The following is a 26,677-nucleotide window of genomic DNA, read 5'->3' as shown; positions in this document are numbered from 1 at the left end:
ATGATGCCTAGGACTTGTTTGTTTCAGGATTTCAGCTAAAGCTCCGAAGCTGAAAATAAAGGTTGATAAGTATCCTTGCATTCTAAAAAGAGTGTGGGGCTTAAAAGAGAACTGCAACACCCACTTCCCATATGTAAGAGAAATTAGAAAAGGGATATTACAATTCTTCATTCAGGTGAAGAATTGTTAATCTAGTGGGGAGTTAGTTCTGTGACATTTTCCTGTTTTTCCCCAAAAGGACTTTTTGTTCCCAGTCCAGGATTTGGGTGTGTCTGCCAGAAGTGTAGATTGGTATTTAACTTCATGTCTGGACCTTTGAGTTACAGAATCTTGTTTCTTGATACTGGAATGGCACCTTTCAGAGAGTGCTTGAGAGAGCATGACATACGTTTCCTAGAGTTTGGGGCATTCCTGAGCATAGACTTGTTTCTGGAGGGGAGGAGAGTGACTGGAGCCAGTGAGATGGCATGTTGAGTGAGAGGGAAGTAGTGGAAAGAGTTCGCATTTGTCTATCTGGTGTGGTAAGGTGCGATTTTTTTTGTGGACCAAGCAGACACCATGGGAAGTACTCAGGCTTGAGTTATCTTGATGGATCCTGCCATATGAGGGGACTATGGGTGGGATAGTAGGAGGTGAGCCTGAGAATGCACCTCCCATACCAGGGAACTGTGCAGGGTGGAGGGGCCAGCCTCTTTGCTTGCTGTAACTTATGGCCACCCTGCCGTGAAGACCTGAAATGTACTGTCCAAATTGGGCTCCTTTGAGAATGAGAGAAGGTGCTATCAATAGTTACACAAGGATAACACCATCCTGCTTCTTGGCTATCCGGTAAACCCCCATGGAACTAAGCAACAAGACATTTGTCCCTCTTCCTCTGCCTATCCTGATCTGGAGGAAGCAGAAAGTGAGGAAGGAAGTGGAGAAAAGTGAAAGAGCCAGGAAGAATATTGAAAACAGATTATGTTCTTTCTTGGCTGGCCTGGGATTCAGGTGTTGGTGTGTGGATACTCTTTGAATAAAATATGAAATTGAAGGTTTAAATAGGACTAGACTGTATTTTGCAATACTTGAAAGTGACTGAGAAGCAATAGAATTTATCTGGGATGTTATGGAGAGATGGGGAAGTGAGATCTAGAAGAGTGTGTTTGAAGTGATGAAAGGAGATGAAAGCACATACAGGTTTCCCCTGCTTTCCGAAAGTACAGTGATCCTATGAAACCTTTCATAAGCCAAAATGGTGTAAAGTGAAAAAGTAATTAGCATTAATTTATATGGGAAAAACTTTTGAGCATTCTCAGACCCAAAAAATAACCTACCAAAATAAGTGGAGATAAAGCACAGATGCTCACAGATGCTCACAGACGCAATGCAAAGTTATGGCAGCTTGATGCTGAGATGCTGCATTTAGTTCCCAGGGAAAGAGCTTGGTGGCGCTGCTCTCGCTGCGCCGGGTGCGCACTGCCTCTGTAATGGCTTGCTGCAAAACAAACTGAACGCTGTTTTTGCTTTTTGCCTTTTTTGTAAAAGTGAAAATCCTTTTCGGATTTCTTTTGGTTAGCGAAAACAGGTGCTAATGTAAGTCTTTTGTAAAAGTGAAGTGGCTTAAAGCAAACTTTCGGATAGTGGAGGAAACCTGTATCCCATTGAGTTCAGTCTATTTGATCATTTTCTTAGTTTAATAGGATTTTAATTTAGTTGAGCAAACCTTTAGGGAGTATCTACAACCTGATATGAAAGGTACTGGGTTAGGCGTTTTAGGGAAGGTAAAGATGACTAAGATTTTCTGTTCTCAGGGAGCTTCTACTTTAATGTAAATAGCTAAACTTAATCCATGACACAGCGACATAAGTGCTCTAGACATGTAAGTGTCAGTGCTTTGAGAATGTGGAAAGAACTGAATACCACTGGGGTTCAGGGCAGGCTTTGTGGAGGAGGCTGAGTTTGGGCTGGGCCTTGAAGGCAGAGAAGGATATCAGCTGGGAAGAAAGGCATTCTAACATGAGGGAATAATCAAAGACATGGAATTGGGAATGAGTAGATGGCTGGGAAGAAATAATGCTCATTCACGCTGAAAATTTTACTTTTTTTTTGCTGAGGAAGATTCTCCTTGAGCTAACATCTATTGCCAATCTTCCTTTATTTTGTACGTGGGTTGCTGCCACAGCATGGCTGCCGACGAGTGGTGTAAGTCTGCACCCAGGAACCAAACCTGGGCTACCGAAGTGGAGCACATTGAACTTAACCACTAGGCCACGGGGCTGGCCCCCAAATTTTACTTTTTAATAAATGGTTTCAACCACCAGTTAAGCATGCTTGCCCATGTTATAATTCCTGGTGAAGTTTGGTATTTTTACATGTCATTTTCACGTTTCTTTAGTTATGCATAAAGTGTCTTCTTTATGAGATATAGTATGGAAATGTTATTCACTTTAGAACCTAGATAGTTATAAGCATCAAAACCAAACTTCTAAGTCTAATCACAAAGTCTATTACTTTCCTTGATTTAAAACAGTAAAATGTAGAGAAGATGATGATTTTTACATATGATCCTAAGAAGCATTTGGCAGTGCAATTAGTTTCCTAACAAGTGATTGTTTTTTAAAGCCTTACCAGAATAAGAATGAGTATCTTGATGCTAGTGTCACTTTTAAATAGCTGTAGCTCCAGGAATGTGTCTGTTCAAGTTGTTATCTTAAATACACACCTTATCTATCCATATTGCTGTACTTCAGATGTGAAAGTAAAAATAAAGGTGTGAAGTGCCTAGCAGACTTGTATGGATTTATGTAAATCAGAAAACAGACAAACAATCCATTAGTACTGAGGCCCTAATGTATTAAATTCAAGTACGGATTATTTCCTGAAAGTTTTACACATAGACCATCATACCTAGTGATTTACTTTGCAAAACAATAATAAAAATCTTAATTTATAAGAAGCTTTTTTCTCTAAACTCTAGACACATATCCAGTTGTCTCATGATACCTCCGTATGGATATTTGAAGATGTTTAAATCTAAAATGCTCAAAACGCATTTTTTACTCCAACTCGTTTCATCTTTAGTCTTCTCCATCTAACTTAATGACAAGTCCATGTTACTCACGACCTTAGAGTCATCCCTGACTCTTCTCTCTCTCACATCCACACCTCATCTGTCAGTAGTTCATGTTGGCTCTGCCATCAAAATACATCGGTCTAGAATCTGAATCTGACCACCTCTCACCACCTCGGCTACTACCTGGTCCAAGTCATTATTGTCTCTTACTTGGGTTATTTTAATAGCCTCCTGACTGGTCTGCCAGCTTCCTCCTACAATCCTCAACCCATAACCCAGCTTTGCAGTCTAGTCTCAGTGCAGTAGCCAAAATAATCACAGTTAAAACATGAGTCAAGTCTTGTCATTCTTCAAACTTTGTTTCCTTTCTCACTCACTGTAAAAACTAATGTCTTTGTCGTAGCCTATTGCTACTACATTGCTATTGCTGTTGCCCCACCTGCAACCTCATCTTTTGACTGTCTTATTTACTATTCTTCATTCACACCTGACACCATACTGTTCCTTGAATAGCTGGCCTCATGGCCTTTGCACTTGCTGTTCCCTCTGCCTGGAATGCTCATCCCCCAGATAACGCATTAGCTTACTCCTTAACCTTTCTTGGATCTTTACTGAAATGTTACATTCCTAGTGCGACCTTCCTTGACAATCTTATTTAAAACATACCCCTCCCCACAATTGCTTTATTTTTCTGGTTAGCACTTTCCCAAGCTAACTTACTGTATATTACCTTGACTTTTTTATGGTCAGTCTTTTCCTGTTCGAATGAAAGCTTAATGAGGACAGGGGATTTCATTTTGTTTTCTGTGTTTTGTGTACCACCACACTTAGAATCATTCTGGCACATAATACATAATTGATTGAATAAAAGACTTTATGTAGGGGTTAAACCTGTAGTAAAACTTGATGTGCCCTTTATTGGCATCTTTGGGCAATGATGCTATTTCCAAATGTCTGAATGTTACTTTTCCTTTTTAATTTTTAAATCAAATATATTGGAGTATAATTTACATATAATACAAGGCAGTTATTTTAAATGTACAGTTCAATGAATTTTGACAAATATTCACACCTTGTAACTACTGCTACAATCAAGGTATAGAACATTTTTGTCACCTCAGAAAGTTCCTTTGCATCTGTTTGCAGTCACTTCTCCCTCCGTCATCCTAATTTCCAGGCAAGCATTGCTCTGACTTTTTCACTATGAATTACTTTTGCTTGCTCTGAAGTTTCATATAAATAGATTCACACATTATGTACTCTTTTCAGTATGATGTTTTTGAAGCTTACTATGTTATTATATGTCGTAGTAGTTCCTTTTCACCACAGAGTAGTGTTCATTTTATAAATGTGCCACAATTTGCTTTTCCATTTACCTCTTCGGGGACATTTGGCGTGTTTCTAGGAATGACACTACCTTGAATGTTCATGTATGAGTCTGTGTACGTGTGCTATCATTCTTCTGGGTTAGATACCCGGGAGTAGAATTGTACTGTCATGTGCTAAGTGTACATTTCACTTCATAAGAAGCTGCCAAACTGTTTTCAAAATTATTGTACCATATTCCCCAGCACTGTATGAAAGTTGTAGTTGCTCCACATTCTGGCCAGCACTTGATGTTACCATTCTTTTAAATTCAGACATTGTAGTGGGTGTGCAGTGGTATCTCATTGTGGTTTCAGTTTGCATTTCCCTGATTACTAGTGATGTTGATCTTTTCGTTTTCTTTTTTTTTTTTTTTTTAGTCAGTATCCACTTATTTATAATATTTTTTATTCCATCACATGCGTCTTGAAAAGAATGGATGTTCTGGTTGTTTATTGATGTGTAAGAAACTTCCACAAAACTTGATGGCTTCAAACAATAGCTTATGAGTCTCTCTCACAGTTCTGTGGGTTGACTGGATTTAGCAGGGTAGTTCTCCCTGGGGGTTTCTCACGTGGTTACCATCTAATGGCAGCTGGACCTGGAGTCCTTTCTTATTGACCATTTGTTTATCTTCTTTTGTGGAGTATCTGTTCAAATCTTTTGCCATCTTAAAAATTTGTATTATTTTCTTGTCATTCAGCTATAAGAGTTCTTTATGTACCTGGATACAAGTTCTTTGTCAGACATATTTTCTCCTGGTCTGTAGGTTGCTCTTTTCTCTCATTGATGGTGTCATTTGAAGAGCAGAAGTTTTAAATTTTGAATAAATCCAGTTTATCAGTATTTTCTTTTTCTAGTCTGTGCTTTTTTTCTTTTTTTTTTTGGTTTTGTCTAAGAAATCTTTGATTAACTACAGGTTGTGAAGATTTTCTCCTGTGTTTTCTTCTAAAAGTTTTAGTTTTAGCTTTTACATTACGTCTCTGGTCCATTTGGAGTTAATTTTTGTGTAGAGTATGAGTTAGGGATCAAGGTTCATTCTTTTTCATATCTAGTTGTTGAAGGACCATTTGTTGTAAAAACTATCTTTTCTCCTTTGAGTTATCTTGAAACTTTGTTAAAAATCAACTGATCATATATGTGTGGATCTTTTCCTAGACTCTGTTCTATTACATTGATCTGTATGTCTATCATGCCAACATCACCCTGTTTCATATTAAGTCTTGAAATCAGTGGTATAAGTTCTTTAACTTTGTTCTTTCTTGAAATTGTTTAGGTCCTCTAAGTCCTTTCCATTTCCGTATCAATTATAGGATTGGCTCGTACATTTATACAAAATGCCTGTAGGATTTTTGATTGGCATTGCATTGCATCTATAGATCAATTTGAGTAGGGTTAATTTCTAGACGATATTGAGTTATTCCAATCCACAGACATGGTATAGCTCCATTTATTTACTTATTCTTTAATTTCTCTCAGCAGTGTTTTGTAGTTTTCATTGTGCTGGTCTTTAATGTCTTTTGTTAAATTTATCCTAAGTGATAGGAAATGAATTATATTTTTGGATGCTATTAAAAATGCTATTTATTTATTTATTTATTTATTTTTTTTAAAGATTTTATTTATTTTATTTTTTCCCCCCAAAGCCCCAGTGGATAGTTGTATGTCGTAGCTGCATATCCTTCTAGTTGCTGTATGTGGGACTCGGCCTCAGGATGAACGGAGAAGCGGTGCCTCGATGCGCACCCGGGATCCGATCCCGAGCCACCAGCATCGCAGCGCGCGCACTTAACCACCAAGCCACAGGGCCGGCCCTTATGCGAAGTTTTTTTTTTTTTTTTTTGTGAGGAGCATTGGCCCTGAGCTAACATCTGCCAATCCTCGTCTTTTTGCTGAGGAAGACTGGCCCTGGGCTAACATCCATGCCCATCTTCCTCCACTTTATATGGGACACCGCCACAGCATGGCTTGCCAAGCGGTGCATCGGTGCGCACCCGGGATCTGAACCGGTGAACCCCAGGCCGCCGCAGCGGAGCGCAGGCGCTTAACCACTTGCACCACCGGGCTGGCCTATTTATTTATTTTTAAAAAATAAATTTTACAACTGGTCATTGTTATACAGTAATACAATTGATTTTTATATGTTGAACCTGTATCGTGCTACCTTATTAATTCATCCATTAATTCTTTTGGCTTTTTTGTGTGAATTCCTCAGGATGATCTATATAAATGATGGTGTTAATCACAAAGAGAGTTGTACATTTTTCTTTCTAATCTTTGTCTTTTCTTTCTTTCTTTCTCTCTGTCTCTCTTTGTCTCTCTGTCTCTCTGTCTCTCTCTCTCTTTTTTTTTCTTTTCTTTCTTTCTTCATTGACTAGGACCTCTACTGCAGTGTTCAATAGAAGTGGTGAGAGTGAACATCCTTGCCTTGTTTCTGGTCATCGGGAGAAAGCATTCAGACTGCCATTATTATATAGGATGTTAACTTTAAATTTCTTATATGTGCCTTATATCAGGTAGAGTAGCTTCCCTTTTATTTTTAGTATGCTAAGAGGTTTTCTTGTAAATGAATGTTAAATTTTGCCATGTGGTTTTTCTGTATCTATAGAATCATTTGGTTTTTCTTTTTAAATTTATTACTGTGATGAATTGCGTTAATTCGATTTTAGATTCTAGACCAGCCTTTGTATTTCAAAGCCCCATTTGGTTATGATGTACTGTCTTTTTAATATTATGCCTAATTTGATTTGTAATATTTTGTTAATGATTTGTAAATCTATGTTTCTGAGGGATATTTTTTTTGAGGGAGTGTTGTGGACTGAATGTGTCTCTCCCAAGTCATATGTTGACACCCTACCTCCCAAAGTGATGGTATTTGGAGGTCGGAGCTTTCTGAGGCGATTAGGCTTTGATGAGGTCATGTGGGTAAGGTCCCCATGGTGAGATTGGTGTTCTTAGAAGAAGAGGAAGAGATCAGAGCTCTCTCTCTTGCTCTCTCTGCCACGTGAGGACACAGCAAGAAGGCAACTTGATGAAAGCCAGGAAGAAGGCCCTCACCGGGGAACCAAATTGGCCAGCACCTTGATCTTGAACTTCTGAATGGCCTGCAGAACTGCGAGAAATAAGTTCCTGTTGTTGAACCACTCAGTCTATGATATTTTGTTATGGCACCTTGAGCTGATTGTCTCATTAGACAGAAAAATCAATTGACAAAATCCAAAACCCTTTTATGTCTAAAATACTTAAACCAGGAATAAAAGGAAATTTCCTCAACATGGTAAAAGGCATCTGTGTAAAAATACAGCTCACATTTTACTTAATGGTAAAAGGGTGAATGCTTTTCCCCAAGATTAGGAACAAGGCAACAATGTTGCTGTCACCAATTCTATTCAGTATTGTACTGGAGGTTCTAGTCAAGACAATTAGGTAAGGAAAAGAAAAGCATGCAGATTGGGAAGAAGTAAAACTATCTGTATTTAAATGACAGGAACTCTATAGAAGGTCTTAAGGAATCCATTAAAATCTATTATAGCTAATAAATGATCAGCAAATTGCAAGGTACAAGAGCAATATGCAGAAATCAGTTGTATTTCGGTACACTAGCAATGAACAATATAAAAGTGAAATTAAGAAAATTCCATTTGCAAAAGCAATAGAAAATCAAATAGCAACAAATTTAACAAAAGCAGTACAGAAAATGTACTCTGAAACCTACAAAAATTGTTGGAAGAAATTAAAGAAATAAATAGAAAGACATTGCATGTTTGTGTATCAGAAGACTTAATATTGTTAAGATGTCAGTACTCCTTCAAATGGTCTACAGATTCAAGGCATTCTCTATCGAAATTCTAGCTGCCATATTTTTTAGAAAATGAAAAACTGATCCTAAAATTTATATGGAAATTCTAGGTACCCAGAAAGTCAAAACAATCTTGAAAAAGGAGAACAAAAGTAAGGGACCCGTCCTGATTTCAAAACTTATTACAAAGCTGTGGTAATCAAGACAGTGTGCTACTGGTATAATGATAGACATATAGATCAGTGGAACAGAATTGAGAGTCCAGAAATAAACCCTAAAGTTTATGTTCAATTGATTTTTGACAAGAGTACCAAGATAATTTAATAGGGAAAAAATAGTCTTTTCAACAAACGGTGCTGGAACAGTTATGTATCCATTAGCAAAAGAATAAAGTTGACCCTTTTCTTACACCATCTATTTAAATAAATGCCAAATGAATTATAGACCTAAATGCAAGAACTAAAACTATAAAACTCTTAGAAGAAAACATACGAGTAAATCTTCGTATCTTTGGGTTAAGCAAAGCCTTTTTAGAGGACACCAAAAGTACAAGTGACAAACGAAAAACATAGATAAATTGGACTTCATCAAAATTAAAAACTTTTATACTTCAAAAGACACCATCAAGAGAGTGAAAAGCCAAACTGGGAGAAAATATTTGTAAATCCTATCTCTATCCACAATATATAAAGAACTTTTAAAATCAATAATCAAAAGACAGCAAAACATGTACAAAGTATTTGAAATAGATATATTTCATTAGGAATATGTCTCTTTGTCCCATCTGTTCTTTGTTCCTTTTGTCTTATTTTCCTGCTTGCTTTAGGATTGGTTGAGTATCTTCCTAGTGTTTATTTTTACCTCATCTTTTGGGTTACTAGCTATACATCTTTGTATATTTTTTAATTTAGTGGTTCCTATAGGATTTATAATACACATCTTATCACAGTCTATATTCAAATAACATTATACCACTTTATGTATAGTTTAAGAGCTTTACACGAATATGTGGCATTTTTTCCTCCTGTTCTTTGTAGTATTGTATATTTTACTTCTGTGTATTATGTAAAGTATCACAGTGTTTTTAATTTTTTCTTTAAATAGTGAATTTTATTTTAGAGAAATTAAAAAATGAGAAAAAGTCTGTTATATTTACCTGCATATTTACCCTATCTTGTGGTCTTCATTCCTTCATGTAGATCTGTACTTCCATATAGTATAATTTTTCTTCAGTTTGGTGAACTTTTTTTAACATTTCTTATACCACAGGTCTGCTATCAACAAATTCTGACCTTTTATCTGAAAATGTTTTATTTAGCCTTTACTTTTGAACTATATCTGGACAGTTATTCTTTTCTTCTTTTTCTTTCAGCTCTTAAAAAAATTTCTTTCCATTGTCTTCTGGCTTATTTTTTTTTTTCTTTTCTTTGAATGAGAAGTCAGTAGAGTTCCTTATCTTTTTTTCCCTGTGAATCTAATATTGTGTTTTTTTTAAATACCTTTGTGCTTTTTACGTATTCTCTTTACCACCAGTTTTTAGCTTTGTTTGTTTTATTTTAATATGGTGTGTCTTGATGTAGTTTTTTTGTTGTGCATCCTGCTTGAGGTTCATTGAGTTTCTTGGATCTGTAGGTTTATGGTTTTCAAGTTTGAAAACTTTCAGGTTATTATTTTTTCAAAATTTTTTTCTGCTCTCTTTCTGGGATTCCAGTTACACATATAGTTAATGACTAGATATTATTCCACAGGTTACTGAGGCTCAGTTCAGTTTTTCTCAGCCTCTTTTTCCTTTCCTTCTGTTTTGACAGTTTTTATTGTTATGCCTTCAAGTTAAATGATCTTGTCTTCTACATTGTCACAAGACCATCTAGTGAAGTTTTTTAAAAAGACATTTTGATTTCATGTCTGGAAGTTCTACTTTTCAAAATAGCTTTCATTTCTTTCATTATCACGTTGCACTTAAAAATAAATTCTTGAGACTGGCCCAGTAGCATAGTGATTAAATTTGCGTGCTCTGCTTCTGTGGCCCGGGGTTCGCTGATTCGGATCCTGGGCATGGACCTACGTACCACTCATCAAGCCATGCTGTGGCAGTGTCCCATATACAAAAAATAGAGGAAGATTGGCACAGATATTAGCTCAGGGACAACATTCCTCAAGCAAAAAAGAGGAAGATTGGCAACGGATGTTGCCATCAGAACCGATGAGAACCAATCTTCCTCACCAAAAACAAAAACAAAGCTGAACAAACAAACAAATAAATAAATAAATTCTTAATATCATTTTAATGTACTTGCTGTTTTAAAGTCCTGGTATGTTAGTTCCATCATTTCTGCCATTTCTGGATCTGTTTACTATTACTTTGTCTTAGTTATGAGTCACATTTTTCTTCTTCACATGTGTGGTAATTTTTGGATGGCTGATGGGCATTGTGAATGTTGTATTGTTGAGTGTCCTGATTTTATTTTCTTTTTAAAAAATTGTTAGTCTTAGCATACAGTTTTAAGTTCTTTGTGGATCAGGTTGATCTTTTTGAGGCTGGTTTTTAAACTTTGTTAGGATTGTTCTTGAGTAGCCTTTATTCTAGAGCTAATGTAGTCTTATTAATAGGTGTGACCCTTTTTCAGGCTCCCTGAATGCCATGTATGAACAATGAGGTCTCTCTATTCTTCTGTTCTAATCTTGCATGTCTTCTAGGCCTGTGTGACTTTGGGGTGGTGTTCAGGTTATTACTCTCTTGTATTTGTTCTTCTGCCAGTAGCATGGAGTCTTATAATATTATTATATTCATCAGAAATGTGCCTATGAGATCCCTATGTAGGTATGTGGAACATTTTCTCTGCATAGCTCCTTTCTCTTATGCACTGTATCCTTACAAATTCTAGTCACCTCAGCCTCCCTAAAACTCTGTCTGTTTCCTTAACTGAGCTAGAGCACCATGCACTTTTTGTCTCCTTGCACCGTGGTCCACAGAGTGCCTCTAGGTAGAAAACTGGAGAAACCATAGAGCTCACCTTATTGGTTTCCCTTCTTCAGAGATCACAGTTATGCACTGCCATATTGTCCAATGTATGAAAACAGGTTTTTATATTTTGTACAGTTTTCTGGTTGATTACGGTGGAATGGGGGCACATCGGGTGCCAGTTACTCCATCATAGCCAGCACTAGAAATGCCCTGTTACTCTCATTTTTAGTATTGAAATTTAAGAAAAATTAGAAATTTCTGTGTACATCTAAAAAGGATTTTTATTTATATATATCCTGCCATAAAAAATAGCTGAACATTGTTCAACCTCTTTCTTGTTGACTTTTTTTCTTTTTAATTATGTTACAGACTTCTACAGCCTTAGACTATTGAAAATGTTCCTCTCCTAGTTTTCCTAATTTCTGTTTTTCCTCCTCCAGTATTTTGTCCATATTGAGACCAATTTCAGTTTTCAATGACTCTTCTTCCTTCAAACTATTTTTTTTTTTGGATTGTGCTTGTTACTCACAAAGGGAAGTTTATTTAGCCTTGGCACTTAAGTGCCTCTCCAGTTAACCTTTAGTCTGCTTTTTCTACCCTTATTTTCTACTTTTTAGTACCTAACTAATGCTCTTGGTCAACATTCCTATACTTACCTCTTTTTCTTTGGTAGTACTGTTTTCTTTGCTGAAAACTCTTCCCTACCTCTCTCTGTCAAAATCCTAATTATTCTTCAAAGTCTGTCATTTCTTTATATTGGTGCTTTTCTTACTAGGATATTACAGTCCTTTGAATATTTGTCAAATCCTTGTTACTAAATTGTAAGCTCACCGAATGCTTTACTCATCTTTGATTCTCCCATAGTGCCTGACTAGCCTAGAACCTGGCACATAGTTGATGTTCTGTAAATATTTATTGAGTATTTATGTAATCAGTCTTTAAAATAGAAAGCCTTTAAGGGATCTTGAAGTAGATCTCCAATGTGGCCTGTTGAGTGAATAAGCTTATGTGTAAGAGTATACTACCTACTCCAGGCATCATGCTGCCATAAAGATACATTGTTCTACGTGGCTGTAGTTCTAGAGTAAGGAATAGAGAGAAATAAAGGGTCCATTCATTTGCTCTAAGTAGCGCTCACTCAGTAAAGACAGGGCATTACGGTGGGCAATCTGAGATGGTACACTACTCATTCTCTGATGTAATCCATATATTTCTCTTTTCTTTTAACTTTTATGAGAGTCTTCTAGTTTAACCTCTTTTGATCAACATATTTTTTTATTGAGGACAGGCACTATTTATGGTGGGATAGGTGAACACAAATAAATAAGCCGTCAATGACTTGTAATCAAATGGTAGAGATGCGGATGTATTCTGTATGCCATGCCTGAGTGGAGATGGGTGCTACGGTAGAACAGAAGAGGAGCACTTGGGTGTTAGGTTGCCCTTGCAGGTTCTCAGAGGCCTATATCTAGGTGTATGTATTAGGGAGGACCAAATGTGCTTTGCTTATTAGCACAACTTTCACTGACTGTATTTTCAGATAGTCCTTCAGATAGTTAAAGTTAGTCATCAGTCATCATTGCTTAATTTTATACACTCTTCCCTTTATTTATACCTACTGCCATTTGCTGAGGTCATCCCTTCAAAAAACATTTTCTTGAGGACCCATGATGCGCTGGGTGCTCGTGCTGGCACTGAAAAGATAAAAATGACATGCCTCCAGGAGGAGTGGAAATGGCCTTCAGAAGTTTTGATTAGTGATCTGAGGCCACAGTTTAAGGAACCTGGCATTTAATATGTATATTCAAAAAGCATGTGCGCATAGGTAGTGGATGTGGTTTTAAATTAAACAGCCTTCCAGAGCTACATTTTGCGTCTGATCCTGTGTTTATTAAGAGAGGTGGTGCAATTGCTGCTTCCACGACTTTGGGTAGTGTTATTTGCATCTTTAGAATTACTGTTTAGGAAATAATTACCAGCAAGGAAATCTATAGTTTGTTAGTTTTCTTTCTGTTTTACTGGTGAGGAAGATGTGCCCTGAGCTAACATCCGTTGCCAATCTTCCTCTTTTTGCTGATGAAGATTAGCCCTGAGCTAACATCTGGGCCCATCTTCCTCTATTTTGTATGTGGGAAGCTGCCACAGCATGGTTTGATGAGCGGTGCATATGTCCGTGCCCTGTGATTCGAACCTGTGAACCCCGGGCCACTGAAGCAGAGCGCGCAAACTTAACCACTATGGCACCGGGCCAGCCCCAGTTTTCTTAAAAGTATATATTTTTTGTTATGTTGCATAGCTGTGGTGGTTTGTATAATGGTAACTGAAATATAAAAAAGTTTGTTGGAAGAATTTTATCGTTCAAATCAGTTATTTTTTAATAAAGATTAAAACATTGGCATCACAATAGGCTAAAAAACCCCTAATTTTCTTTCTTTTTTCCCCTGATGTATTGGCCTTTAGTAAACAGATGGTCACATTAGATGCTATATAAATGAAAGTGCCTCAGAGTAAAAATTTACAGATATTTGGAAAAGGAAATATAGTGCTTAAAAAATTCTCTGGGCCTCTCGTTCAGAGAGTTTCATTAATTATCCTCAGCTTATGACACCCTGTTATCAGTGGTCTGGACAAGACCCTTTTCTTGTTTTGTGGTATTATTCTTTTCCTTTAACCCCAGTCCCCGCTCCAGTTTTCCCACAAGCCCCCCAGTAGATCCCCAGTCACATGTGTTTGGTATATGTTCTTGGATTGGTACTTATCTTTGAAAAATATAGAGTGATTTTTATATTGTAGGTGTTTTAGGTTTAAACCTTGAGCTTTCTTTTTTCACTTGCTATTTTTAGATTAAACATGTTGTAGTATGTGTCTCTAGCTAATTACTTCTAAACGTAGTTTGTTCACATCTAAGTTATCCAGGTAATGGACACCTGGGTTGCCTCCAGTACCACTCAAACAATGCTGTGATAAACATCCTCATATATGTTCAATGTGGTCTTAAGTGTAGTTTTTTGGGGGTGTATATCTAGAAGTGGGATTGCTGGGTCAGAGGATAGGGGCTTACCTCAGCATTTTACCACTCATTCATATATATCTTTTGATTGAATTTTTGTATCATTCGACCATTTTGTATCATTTGACCATTTAATTTACTTAGTATAATGTCTTCAAGTTTCATCCATGTGGTAATGTGTCAGAATTTCCTTCCTTTTTAGCCCTGAATAATATTCTATTGTATGTATATACCACATTTTGTTTATCCATTCATCCATCAATGAACACTTGGGTTGCTTCTACCTTTTAACTATTGCGAATAGTGCTGCTATGAATATGGGTGTACAGGTATCTGTTCAAGTCCCTGCTTTCAGTTCTTTTGGGTATATATTCAGAAATGGAATTGTTAAATCATGGTAATTCTATTTTTATTTTTTGAGGAGCCACCATACTGTTTTCCATAGTGGCTGAGTTATTTTGCATTCCCACCAGCAGTGCACAAGAGTTCCAATTTCTCTGTATCCTCGCCAACATTTGACTAGGCAATTTTTAAAAAGAGAAGTCTATATTGTAATAATCATAATAGCTAACAATAAGTAATTGAGTTCTCTGTATGGCTAGGTGGTGTTGTATGTGCTTTATATGTATAGAAGCATTTAGTCCTCACAACAGGTTTCCAAGATTGTGTATATATATATTTACTGCACTGTACCAAATAATAGCATTCCTGGGATAATGAAATGATAAACTGGAACTTTCAGTTGAGGCATCAGTATTCAACAGATGCTTCTATATCCAAAGGAAGTGCTGCTATGAATATGGGTGTACAAGGATCTGTTCAAGTCCCTGCTTTCAGTTCTTTTGGGTATATATTCAGAAATGGAATTGCTAGATCATGGTAATTCTATTTTTATTTTTTGAGGAGCCACTGTACTGTTTTCCATAGTGTACAAATACACCATATGCAGAATTGTGGAAAGCTGGTTTTGTGACCTTTGTATCTCTTCGCTCACATAGACATATCAAAAGAGAGAGAGCTTTCCCCAGGCGAATTTTTCTGGAATGTCATTGGAGTGCTGTGTGTTTTAGCCCTGCCTTCCACAAGTTAGGGATTTCTGAATCTTTCATCAAGCCTAGTGAGAGGAGTTTCAACCGGAGTATATGGGTCCTGCAGTTGGGGTCACAAGAGACTCATGCCTGGGAAAGCTAAAGTGTTCTGGGGCAGTAGGGCCGGTTTTAAAGAAGTAATTGCACTCCTCTCTTTCAACGGGTCAAAGGTGTATTTATGTATCCCAGAATGTGAATATCAACCTAGTGTTATTTGAAAAGGGATCTAGCCCAAGAGAGTTTTCTGCCAGAGCAAGAGGGCCTCAGCAGTAAGGAGTTGTGGGGTGTACTCTCAGGGATCAGAAGTTGAGGGGCATTGGGAGGGAGCTGTTAGCTGAGGGAGCATTGCCCCAGGCAGGAGTTTTGCAATTGGAGGATTATACCTTTGGAAGAATGCATATAAGCTGCCCAAGAGAGGATAAATGAGCTTTAAACACCTGCCATACCTACATAACCCTAGGCCATCTTGGTACAGTAGCAGTCACATAAGAACTGTCCTATATTCTTCCCTCTTCTTCCCTCCCTGACCTTGTCCCCAGTGGGCTCAGAAAACTTAGCAAGATGGCAGAAGAGAAACTCCTTGGTGAGAAGGATTTTGTTCCCTCCTCACTGACAGTGGCCAGCTGTGGGCAGGCCCCAGCTGAATGGAGAACATAAAATTTAATGTTAAAAGTACTTTGGAGTTTTATTGTTTGGATCTAGTCTTTTAATTTTGAAAAATTTTAAACCTACAGAAATGTAGAAACAGTAATATAGGCATACCTCGGAGATATTGCAGGTTGGGTTTCAGACCACCACAATAAAGTGAATATCGCAATAAACACAGTGTTTTGGTTTTCCAGTGCATATGAAACTTATGTTTACACTATACTGTAGTCTATTAAGTGTGCAACAGCATTATGTCTAAAAAAACAATGTACATACCTTAATTAAAAAATACTTTACTGTTAAGAAATGTTAACCATCATCTGAGCCTTCAGTGAGTTGTATTTTTTTTGCTGGTGGAGGGTCTTGCCTGAGTGTTGATGGCTGCAGACTGATCAGGCTGGTGGTTGAGGAAGGTTGGGGTGCCTGTGGCAATTTCTTAAAATAAGACAACAATGAAGTTTGTCACATCCAATGACTCTTCCTTTCATGAACGATTTCTCTGTAGCATGCGATGCTGTTGATAGCTTTTTACCCACAGTAGAACCTCTTTCAGAATTGGAGGCAATCTTCTCAAACCCTGCTGCTGCTTTATCAACTAAGTTTATGTAAAATACTAAATTGTTTGTTGTCATTTCAACAATCTTCATAGCATCTTCACCAAGAGTAGATTCCATCCCAAGAAACCACTCCTTTTCTTTGCTCATCATGAAGAAACAACTCCTCATCTGTTAAAGTTTTGAGATTGCAGCAATCAGTCACATATTCAGGTTCCACTTCTATTCTAGTTCTTTCTCTATTTCCACCACATCTGCAGTTACTTCCTTCACTGAAGTCTTGAACCCCTCAAAGTCATCCATGAGGGTTGGAATCAACTTCGTCTAAACTCCTGTTAATGTTGATATTTTTGACCTCTTCCCGTGAATCATGAATGTTCTTTTTTTTTTTTTAATTTTTTGTTTATTGCAGTAACATTGGTTTATAACATTGTATAAATTTCAGGTGTACATCATTATACTTCTATTTCTGCATAGATTACATCATGTTCAACACCCATATACTAATTACAACCCATCACCACACACATGTGCCGAATTATCCCTTTTGCCCTCCTCCCTCCCCCCTTCCCCTCTGGTAACCACCAATCCAATCTGTCTCTATGTGTTTGTTTATTGTTGTTGTTATCTACTACTTAATGAAGGAAATCATCCGGTATTTGACCTTCTCCCTCTGACTTATTTCACTTTGCATTATACCCTCAATGTCCATCCATGTTGTCACAAATGGCTGGATTTCATCGTTTCTTATGGCTGAGTAGTATTCCATTGTGTATATATACCACATCTTCTTTATCCATTCGTCCCTTGATGGGCACTTAGGTGGCTTCCAAGTCTTGGCTATTGTGAATAACGCTGCAATGAACACAGGGGTGTGTGTATCTTTATGCATTGATGTTTTCAAGTTCTTTGGATAAATACCCAGAAGTGGAATAGCTGGATCATATGGTAGTTCTATCCTTGATTTTTTGAGGAATCTCCATACTGTTTTCCATAGTGGCTGCACCAGTTTGCACTCCCACCAGCAGTGTATGAGAGTTCCCCTCTCTCCACATCCTCTCCAACACATGTTGTTTCCTGTCTTGTTAATTATAGCCATTCTGATGGGCGTGAGGTGATATCTCATTGTAGTTTTGATTTGCATTTCCCTGATAGTTAATGATTTTGAACATCTTTTCATGTGCCTGTTTGCCATCTGTATATCTTCTTTGGAGAAATGTCTGTTCAGGTGTTTTGCCCATTTTTTAATTGGGTTGTTAGTTTTTTTGTTGTTGAGATGCATCGGTTCTTTGTATATGTTGGAGATTAAGCCCTTATCAGATGTATGGTTTGCAAATATCTTCTCCCAATTGTTAGGTTGTCTTTTCGTTTTGTTGATGGTTTCCTTTGCTGTGCAGAAGCTTTTTAGTTTGATGCAGTCCCATTTGTTTATTTTTTCTATTGTTTCTCTTGCCCGGTCAGACATGCTGCTTGAAAATATGTTGCTAAGACCGATGTCGAAGAGCGTACTGCCTATGTTTTCTTCTAGAAGTTTCATAGTTTCAGGTCTTACATTCAAGTCTTTAATCCATTTTGAGTTAATTTTTGTGTATGATGTAAGGTAAGGGTCTACTTTCATTTTTTTGCATATGGCTATCCAGTTTTCCCAACACCATTTGTTGAAGAGACTTTCTTTTCTCCATTGTATGTTCTTGGCTCCTTTGTCAAAGATTAGCTGTCCATAGATGTGTGGGTTTATTTCTGGGCTTTCGATTCTATTCCATTGATCTGTGTGTCTGTTTTTGTGCCAGTACCATGCTGTTTTGGTTACTATAGCTTTGTAGTATATTTTGAAATCAGGGAGTGTGATACCTCCAGCTTTGTTCTCTTTTCTCAGGATTCCTTTACTTATTCGGGGTCTTTTGTTGTTCCAAATAAATTTTAGGATTCTTTGTTCTATTTCTGTGAAAAATGTTGTTGGAACTTTGATAGGGATTGCATTGAATCTATAGATGGCTTTAGGAAGTATGGACATCTTAACTATGTTAATTCTTCCAATCCAAGAGCACGGAATATCTTTCCATTTCTTTGTGTCTTCTTCAGTTTCTTTCAGCAATGTTTTATAGTTTTCTGTGTACAGCTCTTTCACCTCTTTGGTTAAGTTTATTCCTAGGTATTTTATTCTTTTTGTTGCAATTGTAAATGGGATGGTATTCTTAATTTCTCTTTCTACTACTTCATTGTTAGTGTATAGAAATGCAACTGATTTTTGTGTGTTGATTTTGTATCCTGCAACTTTACCATATTCGTTTATTACTTCTAAAAGTTTTCTGGTGGACTCTTTAGGGTTTTCTATATATAAAATCATGTCATCTGCAAATAGTGACAGTTTCACTTCTTCCTTTCCAATTTGGATCCCTTTTATTTCTTTCTCTTGCCTGATTGCTCTGGCTAGGACTTCCAGTACTATGTTAAATAGGAGTGGTGATTGTGGGCATCCTTGTCTGGTTTCTGTTCTTAGAGAGATAGCTCTCAGTTTTTCACCATTGAGGATGATATTAGCTGTGGGTTTGTCATATATGGTCTTTATTATGTTGAGGTACTTTCCTTCTATATCCATTTTATTCAGAGTTTTTATCATAAATGGATGCTGTATCTTGTCAAATGCTTTCTTTGCATCTATTGAGATGATCGTGTGATTTTTATTCTTCATTTTATTAATGTGGTGTATCACGTTGATTGATTTGCGAATGTTAAACCATCCCTGCATACCTGGAGTAAATCCCACTTGATCGTGGTGTATAATCTTTTTAACGTACTGTTGTATGCAATTTGCTAGTATTTTGTTGAGGATTTTCGCATCAATGTTCATCAGTGATGTTGGCCTGTAATTTTCTTTTTTTGTGTTGTCCTTGTCTGGTTTTGGTATCAGGGTAATGTCAGCTTCATAGAATGAGTTAGGGAGCTTCCCCCCCTCCTCAATTTTTTGGAAGAGTTTGAGAAGGATAGGTATTAAGTCTTCTTTGAATGTTTGGTAGAATTCACCAGGGAAGCCGTCTGGTCCTGGACTTTTATTTTTGGGGAGGTTTTTGATTACTGTTTCAATCTCCTTACTGGTGATTGGTCTATTCAAATTCTCTACTTCTTCTTGATCCAGTTTTGGAAGGTTGTATGATTCTAAGAATTTATCCATTTCTTCCAGATTGTCGAATTGGTTGGTATATAGCTTTTCATAATATTCTCTTATAATCTTTTGTATTTCTGAGGTGTCTGTTGTAATTTCTCCTCTTTCATTTCTGATTTTACTTATTTGTGCCTTCTCTCTTTTTTTCTTGGTGAGTCTAGCTAAAGGTTTGTCAATTTTGTTTATCTTTTCAAAGAACCAGCTCTTGGTTTTATTAATTTTTTCTATTGTTTTTTTAGTCTCTATTTCATTTATTTCTGCTCTGATTTTTATTATTTCCCTTCTTCTACTGATCTTGGGCTTGGTTTGTTCTTCTTTTTCCAGTTCCTTTAAGTGCATTGTTAGATTGTTTGAGATTTTTCTTGTTTGTTTAGATAGGCCTGTATTGCTATAAACTTCCCTCTTAGAACCGCTTTTGCTGTATCCCGTAAATTCTGGCATGTCGTAGTTTCATTTTCATTTGTCTCCAGGTATTTTTTGATTTCTTCTTTGATTTCTTCATTGACCCAGTCGTTGTTCAGTAGCATTTTGTTTAATCTCCATGTATTTGTGGCTTTTCTGATTTTCTTCCTATAGTTGATTTCTAGTTTTATACCGTTGTGGTCAGAAAAGATGCTTGGTATTATTTCAGTCTTCTTAAATTTATGGAGACTTGTTTTGTGGCCTAATATGTGATCAATCCTGGAGAATGTTCCATGTGCATTTGAAAAGAATGTGTATTCTTTGGTTTTTGGATGGAATGCTCTGTATATATCTACTAGGTCCATCTGTTCTAGTGTATCATTTAAGGCCAATGTTTCCTGGGCCAGCCCCATGGCTTAGTGGTTGAGTGTGCGCGCTCTGCTGCTGGTGGCCCAGGTTCAGATCCTGGGTGCGCACCGACGCACCGCTTCTCCGGCCATGCTGAGGCTGCGTCCCACATACAGCAACTAGAAGGATGTGCAACTATGACATACAAGTATCTACTGGGGCTTTGGGGGAAAAAAAATAAATAAATAAATAAATAGAATAAAATAAAATTAAGGCCAATGTTTCCTTATTGATCTTCTGTTTGGATGATCTATCCATTGGTGTAAGTGGAGTGTTAAAGTCCCCTACTATTGTTGTGTTACTGTCTATTTCTGTTTTTATGTCTGCTAGTAATTGCTTCATATATTTAGGTGCACCTACATTGGATGCGTAGATATTTACAAGTGTTATATCCTCTTGTTGGATAGTTCCCTTGATCATTATGTAATGCCCTTCTTTGTCTCTTTTTACAGTTTTTGTTTTGAAGTCTATTTTGTCTGATATGAGTACTGCTACCCCAGCTTTCTTTTCATTGCCATTTGCGTGGAATATCTTTTTCCATCCCTTCACTTTCAGTTTGTGAGTGTCTTTAGGTCTGAAGTGTGTCTCTTGTATGCAGCATATATATGGGTCTTGTTGTTTTATCCAATCAGCCACCCTATGCCTTTTAATTGGAGCATTTAGTCCATTGACGTTTAAAGTAGCTATTGACAAGTATGTACCTACTGCCATTTTTTAACTTTTTTTTCCTCAGTGTTTTAGTAGTCCTTCTCTGTTCCTTTCTCCTTCTATACAGAATTGATGGTCTCTTTAGTTTGACCTCTGTCTGAAAGCTCTACTCTTTAACTCCCCTCCTCCCTCATTTTATGTTTTTGATACATATCTAACCTCTTTTTTGTGCATTTGTATGCATTACCCTCTTATCATGGAAATAGATAATTTTTCCTATTTGTGGTCTTCTCTTTTCCCCTTAAATCAGTCCCTTTACCATTTCTTGTAGCACTGGTTTCTTGGTGACAAACTCCTTTAATTTTTGCTTGTCTGGGAAATTTTTGATCTCTCCTTTTATTTTGAATGATAACCTTGCTGGGTAGAGTATTCTTGGCTGTAAGTTTTTTCCTTTTAGCACTTTAAATATATCATGCCACTCTCTTCTAGCCTGTAAGGTTTCTGCTGAGAAGTCAGCTGATAGCCTTATGGGGCTTCCTTTGTATGTAACTTGTCTTTCTCTTGTGGCTTTTAGGATTCTCTCTTTATCTTTAATTCTGGACATTTTGATTATGATGTGGCTTGGTGTGGGCGTCTTTGGGTTTATCTTGTTTGGGGCTCTCTGTGCTTCCTGTACCTGGATGTCTGTTTCCTTCCTTAGGTTAGGGAAGTTTTCATCTATTATTTCTTGAAATAGATTCTCTGCCCCTTTGTCTCGCTCTTCTCCTTCCGGGACACCTATAACACGGATGTTAATGTGCTTGATGTTGTCCCAGAGCTCCCTTAGACTGTCCTCACTCTTTTTAATTCTTTTCTCTTTTACTTGTTCAACTTGGGTAATTTCATCTAGTCTTTCATCCAGCTCGCAGATCCGTTCTTCTGTATCCTCTACTCTGCTTTTGAGTCCTTCTAGTGAATTTTTCATTTCCAGTATCGTGTTCGTCATTTCTGATTGGTTCTTTTTTATATCTTCCATTTCTTTGTTGACATTCTTACTGAGTTCACCTATTCTTCTCCCCACATCAGTGAGCATCCTTAACACTCTTAGTTTGAACTCTCTGTGGGGTAGGTTGCTCATTTCTGTTTCACCTAGTTCCTTTTCTGGAGTTTTGTCCTGTTCCCTTACTTGGAATGTATTCCTTTGCCTCCTCATTTTGCCTCTTTCCCTGTGCTTGTGTCCACGTATTAGGTAGGTCAGCTACGTCTCCTGCTCTTGGATAGGTGACCTTATGTAAGTGATGCCTTAGGAGTCCTGCAGTGTGCTTCCCTCAGTTCTCAATGTTCCAGGGGTGACCCCTATGTGGGCTACGTGTGTCCTTCTGTTGTGGCCTGTTTGCTCTCCCTGTAGGCACCCAGGGAGGCTGAGTTATGCTCCTGGTCAGCTGTTGTAATGCTCAGCTGTTTATAGTTGTTGTGGGCCCTTCAGTCTCTTTATCAGGTGTGGGGAGCCCCAGCACAGTTGGCTGCAAGTTCTAATACCACATTTGTGTTGCAGTATTTCTCTTAAGTGAGTAGGCCCCCAGTGTGGCAGGTTGTTAGGCTCAGGGGCTTACAAGTGCTATAAGCCTCCAGCCTTTAGGTCTCTTGTCAGCTCTCTGAGGATTGCAGCTGGGTGGGGCTGGCCTCAGGCACGGGAGCACCCAATTGTTTCAGGCTTTGGAAGGTGGGGCAAACCCCCTACGTGGGTCTTTGAGAAGCACAAGTCTTCTGCAGCTGACAAACCCTGCCGCCCACAGGTCCACACACACAGTCAACACAGTCCTGCCCTGTGTGCACGCCCCGACCTCCCGAAGCGGACCCAGTCTCTCCATGGCGGGAGTCCCACATACTCCACCACTGCCCCACACTCTCCACCCAGTCTCTCCATGGTGGGAGTCCCACACACTCCACCGCTGCCCCACACTCTCCACCCGCTCCTTGTGCACGCCCTGCCCCACTGAAGTCGGTTCAGTTGCCAGGCTGCAGAGAATCCAGCCACCAATCTAGCAGGCCCACAAGTTGCTTGAGGGCTTGTTGTTGGGTGGGGCCAGTCTCTAGGGTGGCCTGCCTCCCCTGGTTGAGCTGGATTAAATCGGTGCTCTAGTGGGTGGGGCAGACCCTGGGCTAGCAGGGCCCAGGGAGAACTCCAATGGGGTCTGTGTCAGCACGCCCACACCAGGCCACAACAATGGCTGCCGCCAATGTCCCAGTCCCTGGAGAGGTCTCACCTCTCACCGAGATGCACACAGGGCCTATTAGGTGAGTCTCTTTTCACCAAAGCACTGTGCACCTTTCTTTCTGGTGATTGTAGATTGCTTTCTGAAACGGGTGAGTTTGCGCCTGTGCCCCTCAAGAGCCAGTTTTAATGTCTTTCTGAACCAGCTTTTCTGGGGGTACTCCCCAATGTTTTAGTAGCAGGCAAAGTCAGATATTACGCCACTCGTCTCGATTGTGCTGGGTCCACAAAATGCCCACAGCGGGGGCGCTCCCCGGCTCAGGGCCCCGCGCCTCCTGGGAGGGCTGCGTACCTGTGTGCTGCTCCTGGGCGGCCGTGAGGCGCTGTGGCTTGTGAAGGCAGCGTTTTTCCTCTCCAGAAGGGAGTCTCTGCCTCTTCTACCTCAGTTAGGATTGTCCGTTGTTGCAGGAGTTCCTCTTATCAAGTTTTCACTTCTGTCTCAGGGGTAATTTTTCCACGAGTAGTTGTAAATTGGCTGTGTCCGCAGGAGGAGGTGACTTCAGAGTCTGCCTATGCCGCCATCTTCACTTCTCTCTCACGAATGTTCTTAATGGCATCTAGAATGGTGAATTCTTTCTAGAAAGTTTACAATTTACTTTGCAGAGATCCATCAGAGGAATCACTATCTGTGGCAGCTATAGCCTTACGAAATATATTTCTTTTTTTTTCTTTTTTGTGAGGAAGATTGGCCCTGAGCTAACATCTGCCAATCCTCCTCTTTTTTTTTTTCTGCTGAGGAAGATTGGCTCTGGGCTCACATCCATGCCCATCTTCTTCCGCTTTATATAAAGAGATGCCACCACAGCATGGCTTAACAAGCAGTGTGTCGGTGCGCGCCCGGGATCCGAACCGGCAAACCCTGGACTGCCGCAGCGGAGCGCGTGCACTTAACTGCTTGCGCCACCGAGCCGGCCCCCCTAAATATATTTCTTCAGTAATAAGACTTGAAAGTGTAAATTACTCCTTGATCTATGGGCTGCAGAATGGATGTTGTGTTAGGAGGTATGAAAACAACATTAATCTCCATCAGAGCTCTTGGGTGACCAGGTGCATTGTCAACGAGCAGTAATATTTTGAAAGGAATCTCTTTTTTTCTGAGCAGTAGGTCTCAACAGTGAGCTTAAAATATTCAGTAAACCATGTGGTAAACAGATGTGCTGTCATCCAGGCTTTGTTGTTCTATTTATAGAGCACAGGCCAGGTAGATTTAGCACTATTTTTAAGGGTGCCAGGGTTTTCAGAATGGTAAATGAGCATTGGCTTCAACTTAAAGTCACCAGCTGCATTAGCCCCTAACAAGAGAGTCAGCCTGTCCTCTGAAGCTTTGAAGCCAGGTACTGACTTCTCTTCTCTTGCTGTGAAAGTCCTAGATGGCATCTTCTTCCAATAGAGGGCTGTGTTATCTACATTGAAAATTTGTTGTTTCGTGTAGCGACCCTCATTAATTATTTTAGCTAGATCTTCTGGATAACTTGCTACAGTTTCTACATCAGCACTTGCTTGCTTCACCTTGCACTTTTGTGTAATGGAGATGGCTTCTTTCCTTAAACCTCATGAACCAAGTTGCTCTGCCAGCTTCTAGCTTTTCTTCTGCAGCTTCCTCCCCTCTCTTAGCCTTCATAGAACTGAAGAGAGCTAGGGCTTTGCTCTGGATTAGGCTTTGGCTTAAGGGAATGTTGTGGCTGGTCTGATCTACCCAGGCCACTAAAATTTTCTCCGTATCAGCAGTAAAGCTGTTTTGCTTTTTTTAATCATTCGTGTGTTCACTAGAGTAGCACTTTTAATTTCTTTCAACAACTTTTCCTTTACGTTTACAACTTGGCTAACTGGTGCAACAGGCCTAGCTTTTAGCCTATTCTGCTTTCAATATGCCTTCCTCACTTAGCGTAATCATTTCTAGCTTTTGATTTAAAGTTAGAGATGTGGACTCTTTTCACTTGAATGCTTAGAGGCCATTGTAGGGTTATTAATTGGCCTGATTTCAATATTGTCTCAGGGAATAGAGAAGCCCAAGGAGAGGGAGAGATGGGGGACTGGCAGGTTGGTGGAGCAGTCAGAACACACCCAACATTTATTAAGTTTGCCATGCTATATGGGCATGGTTTGTGGCACCCCAAAACAATTACAATAGAAACATCAGAGATCACTGATCACACACAGATCACTGCAACAAATATAATAATAATGAAAAAGTTTAAAATATTGCGAGAATTACCAAAATGTGATACAGAGACATGAAATGAGCAAATGCTTTTGGAGAAATGGCGCCAATAGACTTGCTTGATGCAAGGTTGCCACAAAGCTTCAATTTGTAAAAAAAAAATCTGTGAAGTGCAATAAAGCGAAGTACAATAAAATGAGATATGCCTGTATAATAAACACTTCATACCTTTTACCAGTTAGTAACATTTGGCTGTAAGTGTATATTGTATATTACATGCTTTTTTGGCAGGTGGAGTGTGACTGAACCATTTGAAAATAACACTTTAGCCCTAAATACTTCAGCTTGTTCGTCTTAAAAATTAAGATATTCTCCTATGTAATCGCAATACAGTTATCATCCCAGGACTTTACCGTTGATACAATAATGTTATATAATATATAGTCCATATTCAAATTTCCCCAATTGTCTATCTGGGACTAGCCATTTTAAATTGCTGAGCTGAGGCCTACCATTTAAAGTGACCATATTATTTTCTGTTACTTATGAAGGACCAGAAAAGTCATGAGGATTACTTGAGTTTTTACTCTAGGGCAGAGGTTGCTTTACCACTGAATAGGTTTAATAGACCAGTAAGAGACAAAAATAAAGTTTTTACATGAAACCCATCTTTTCTACATGGTCAACATGTTGGGCACACTTTTAAAAGGGCATCTCAATTCAATGTACTTGTGCATTGTTCAAGAATAGATTTCTTGTGGATGAAACAAAATTGACAGAGTGATGATAATTGTGGAAGCTAGGTGCTATGGTTCATTAATCTCTTCTCTCTACTGTTGCTATATTTGAAAATTTTCATAATAAAAAGTTAAAGGATATTTAGAGTCTTGTGTTTTCTAATTTATAGGTTTAGAATGTTAGGAAATAACAATATATTATTTTTTAGTATTAATATCAGAGGAAATCAGTTTATAAAATTAAAGCACAGTAAAAATAATAATGGTTTCAATTTTTGAATATTTAATATATATTAGTAGGATTGGCAATAGATGTTAGCTCAGAGCCGGTCTTCCTCAGCAAAAAGAGGAGGATTAGCATGGATGTTAGCTCAGGGCCGATCTTCCTCACACACACACACACACACACACACACACAAA

The 26,677-nt window shown here is 38.4% G+C and overlaps 1 protein-coding gene across 9 annotated transcripts in view; it reads left to right on the top strand.

Annotated features, from left to right (window-relative positions):
• QTMAN (queuosine-tRNA mannosyltransferase) overlaps positions 1-26,677 on the top strand; it is a 410,331-nt gene that overhangs the window by 13,838 nt on the left and 369,816 nt on the right. For 4 of the 9 annotated variants that reach the window (XM_087435126.1, XM_087435130.1, XM_087435129.1 and 1 more), the window contains exon 1: positions 23,256-23,382. The exons of 2 other annotated variants lie outside the window; for them this stretch is intronic. In XM_087435126.1, the coding sequence (XP_087291252.1) occupies positions 23,325-23,382 (58 nt within the window). In that variant the 5' untranslated portion in view covers positions 23,256-23,324. Of the gene's footprint in view, positions 1-23,255; positions 23,383-26,677 lie in introns of those variants that run through there. 3 more of the 9 variants (XM_087435132.1, XM_087435131.1, XM_087435125.1) reach the window with 1 other exon arrangement.

This window comes from Ceratotherium simum, chromosome 9 (assembly GCF_057802395.1).
Source record: "Ceratotherium simum simum isolate JZ-2026a chromosome 9, ASM5780239v1, whole genome shotgun sequence".
Lineage (NCBI taxonomy): Eukaryota > Metazoa > Chordata > Mammalia > Perissodactyla > Rhinocerotidae > Ceratotherium > Ceratotherium simum.
Note: the sequence above shows the minus strand (reverse complement) of the source record. Positions and strands in the feature narration are given on the sequence as shown.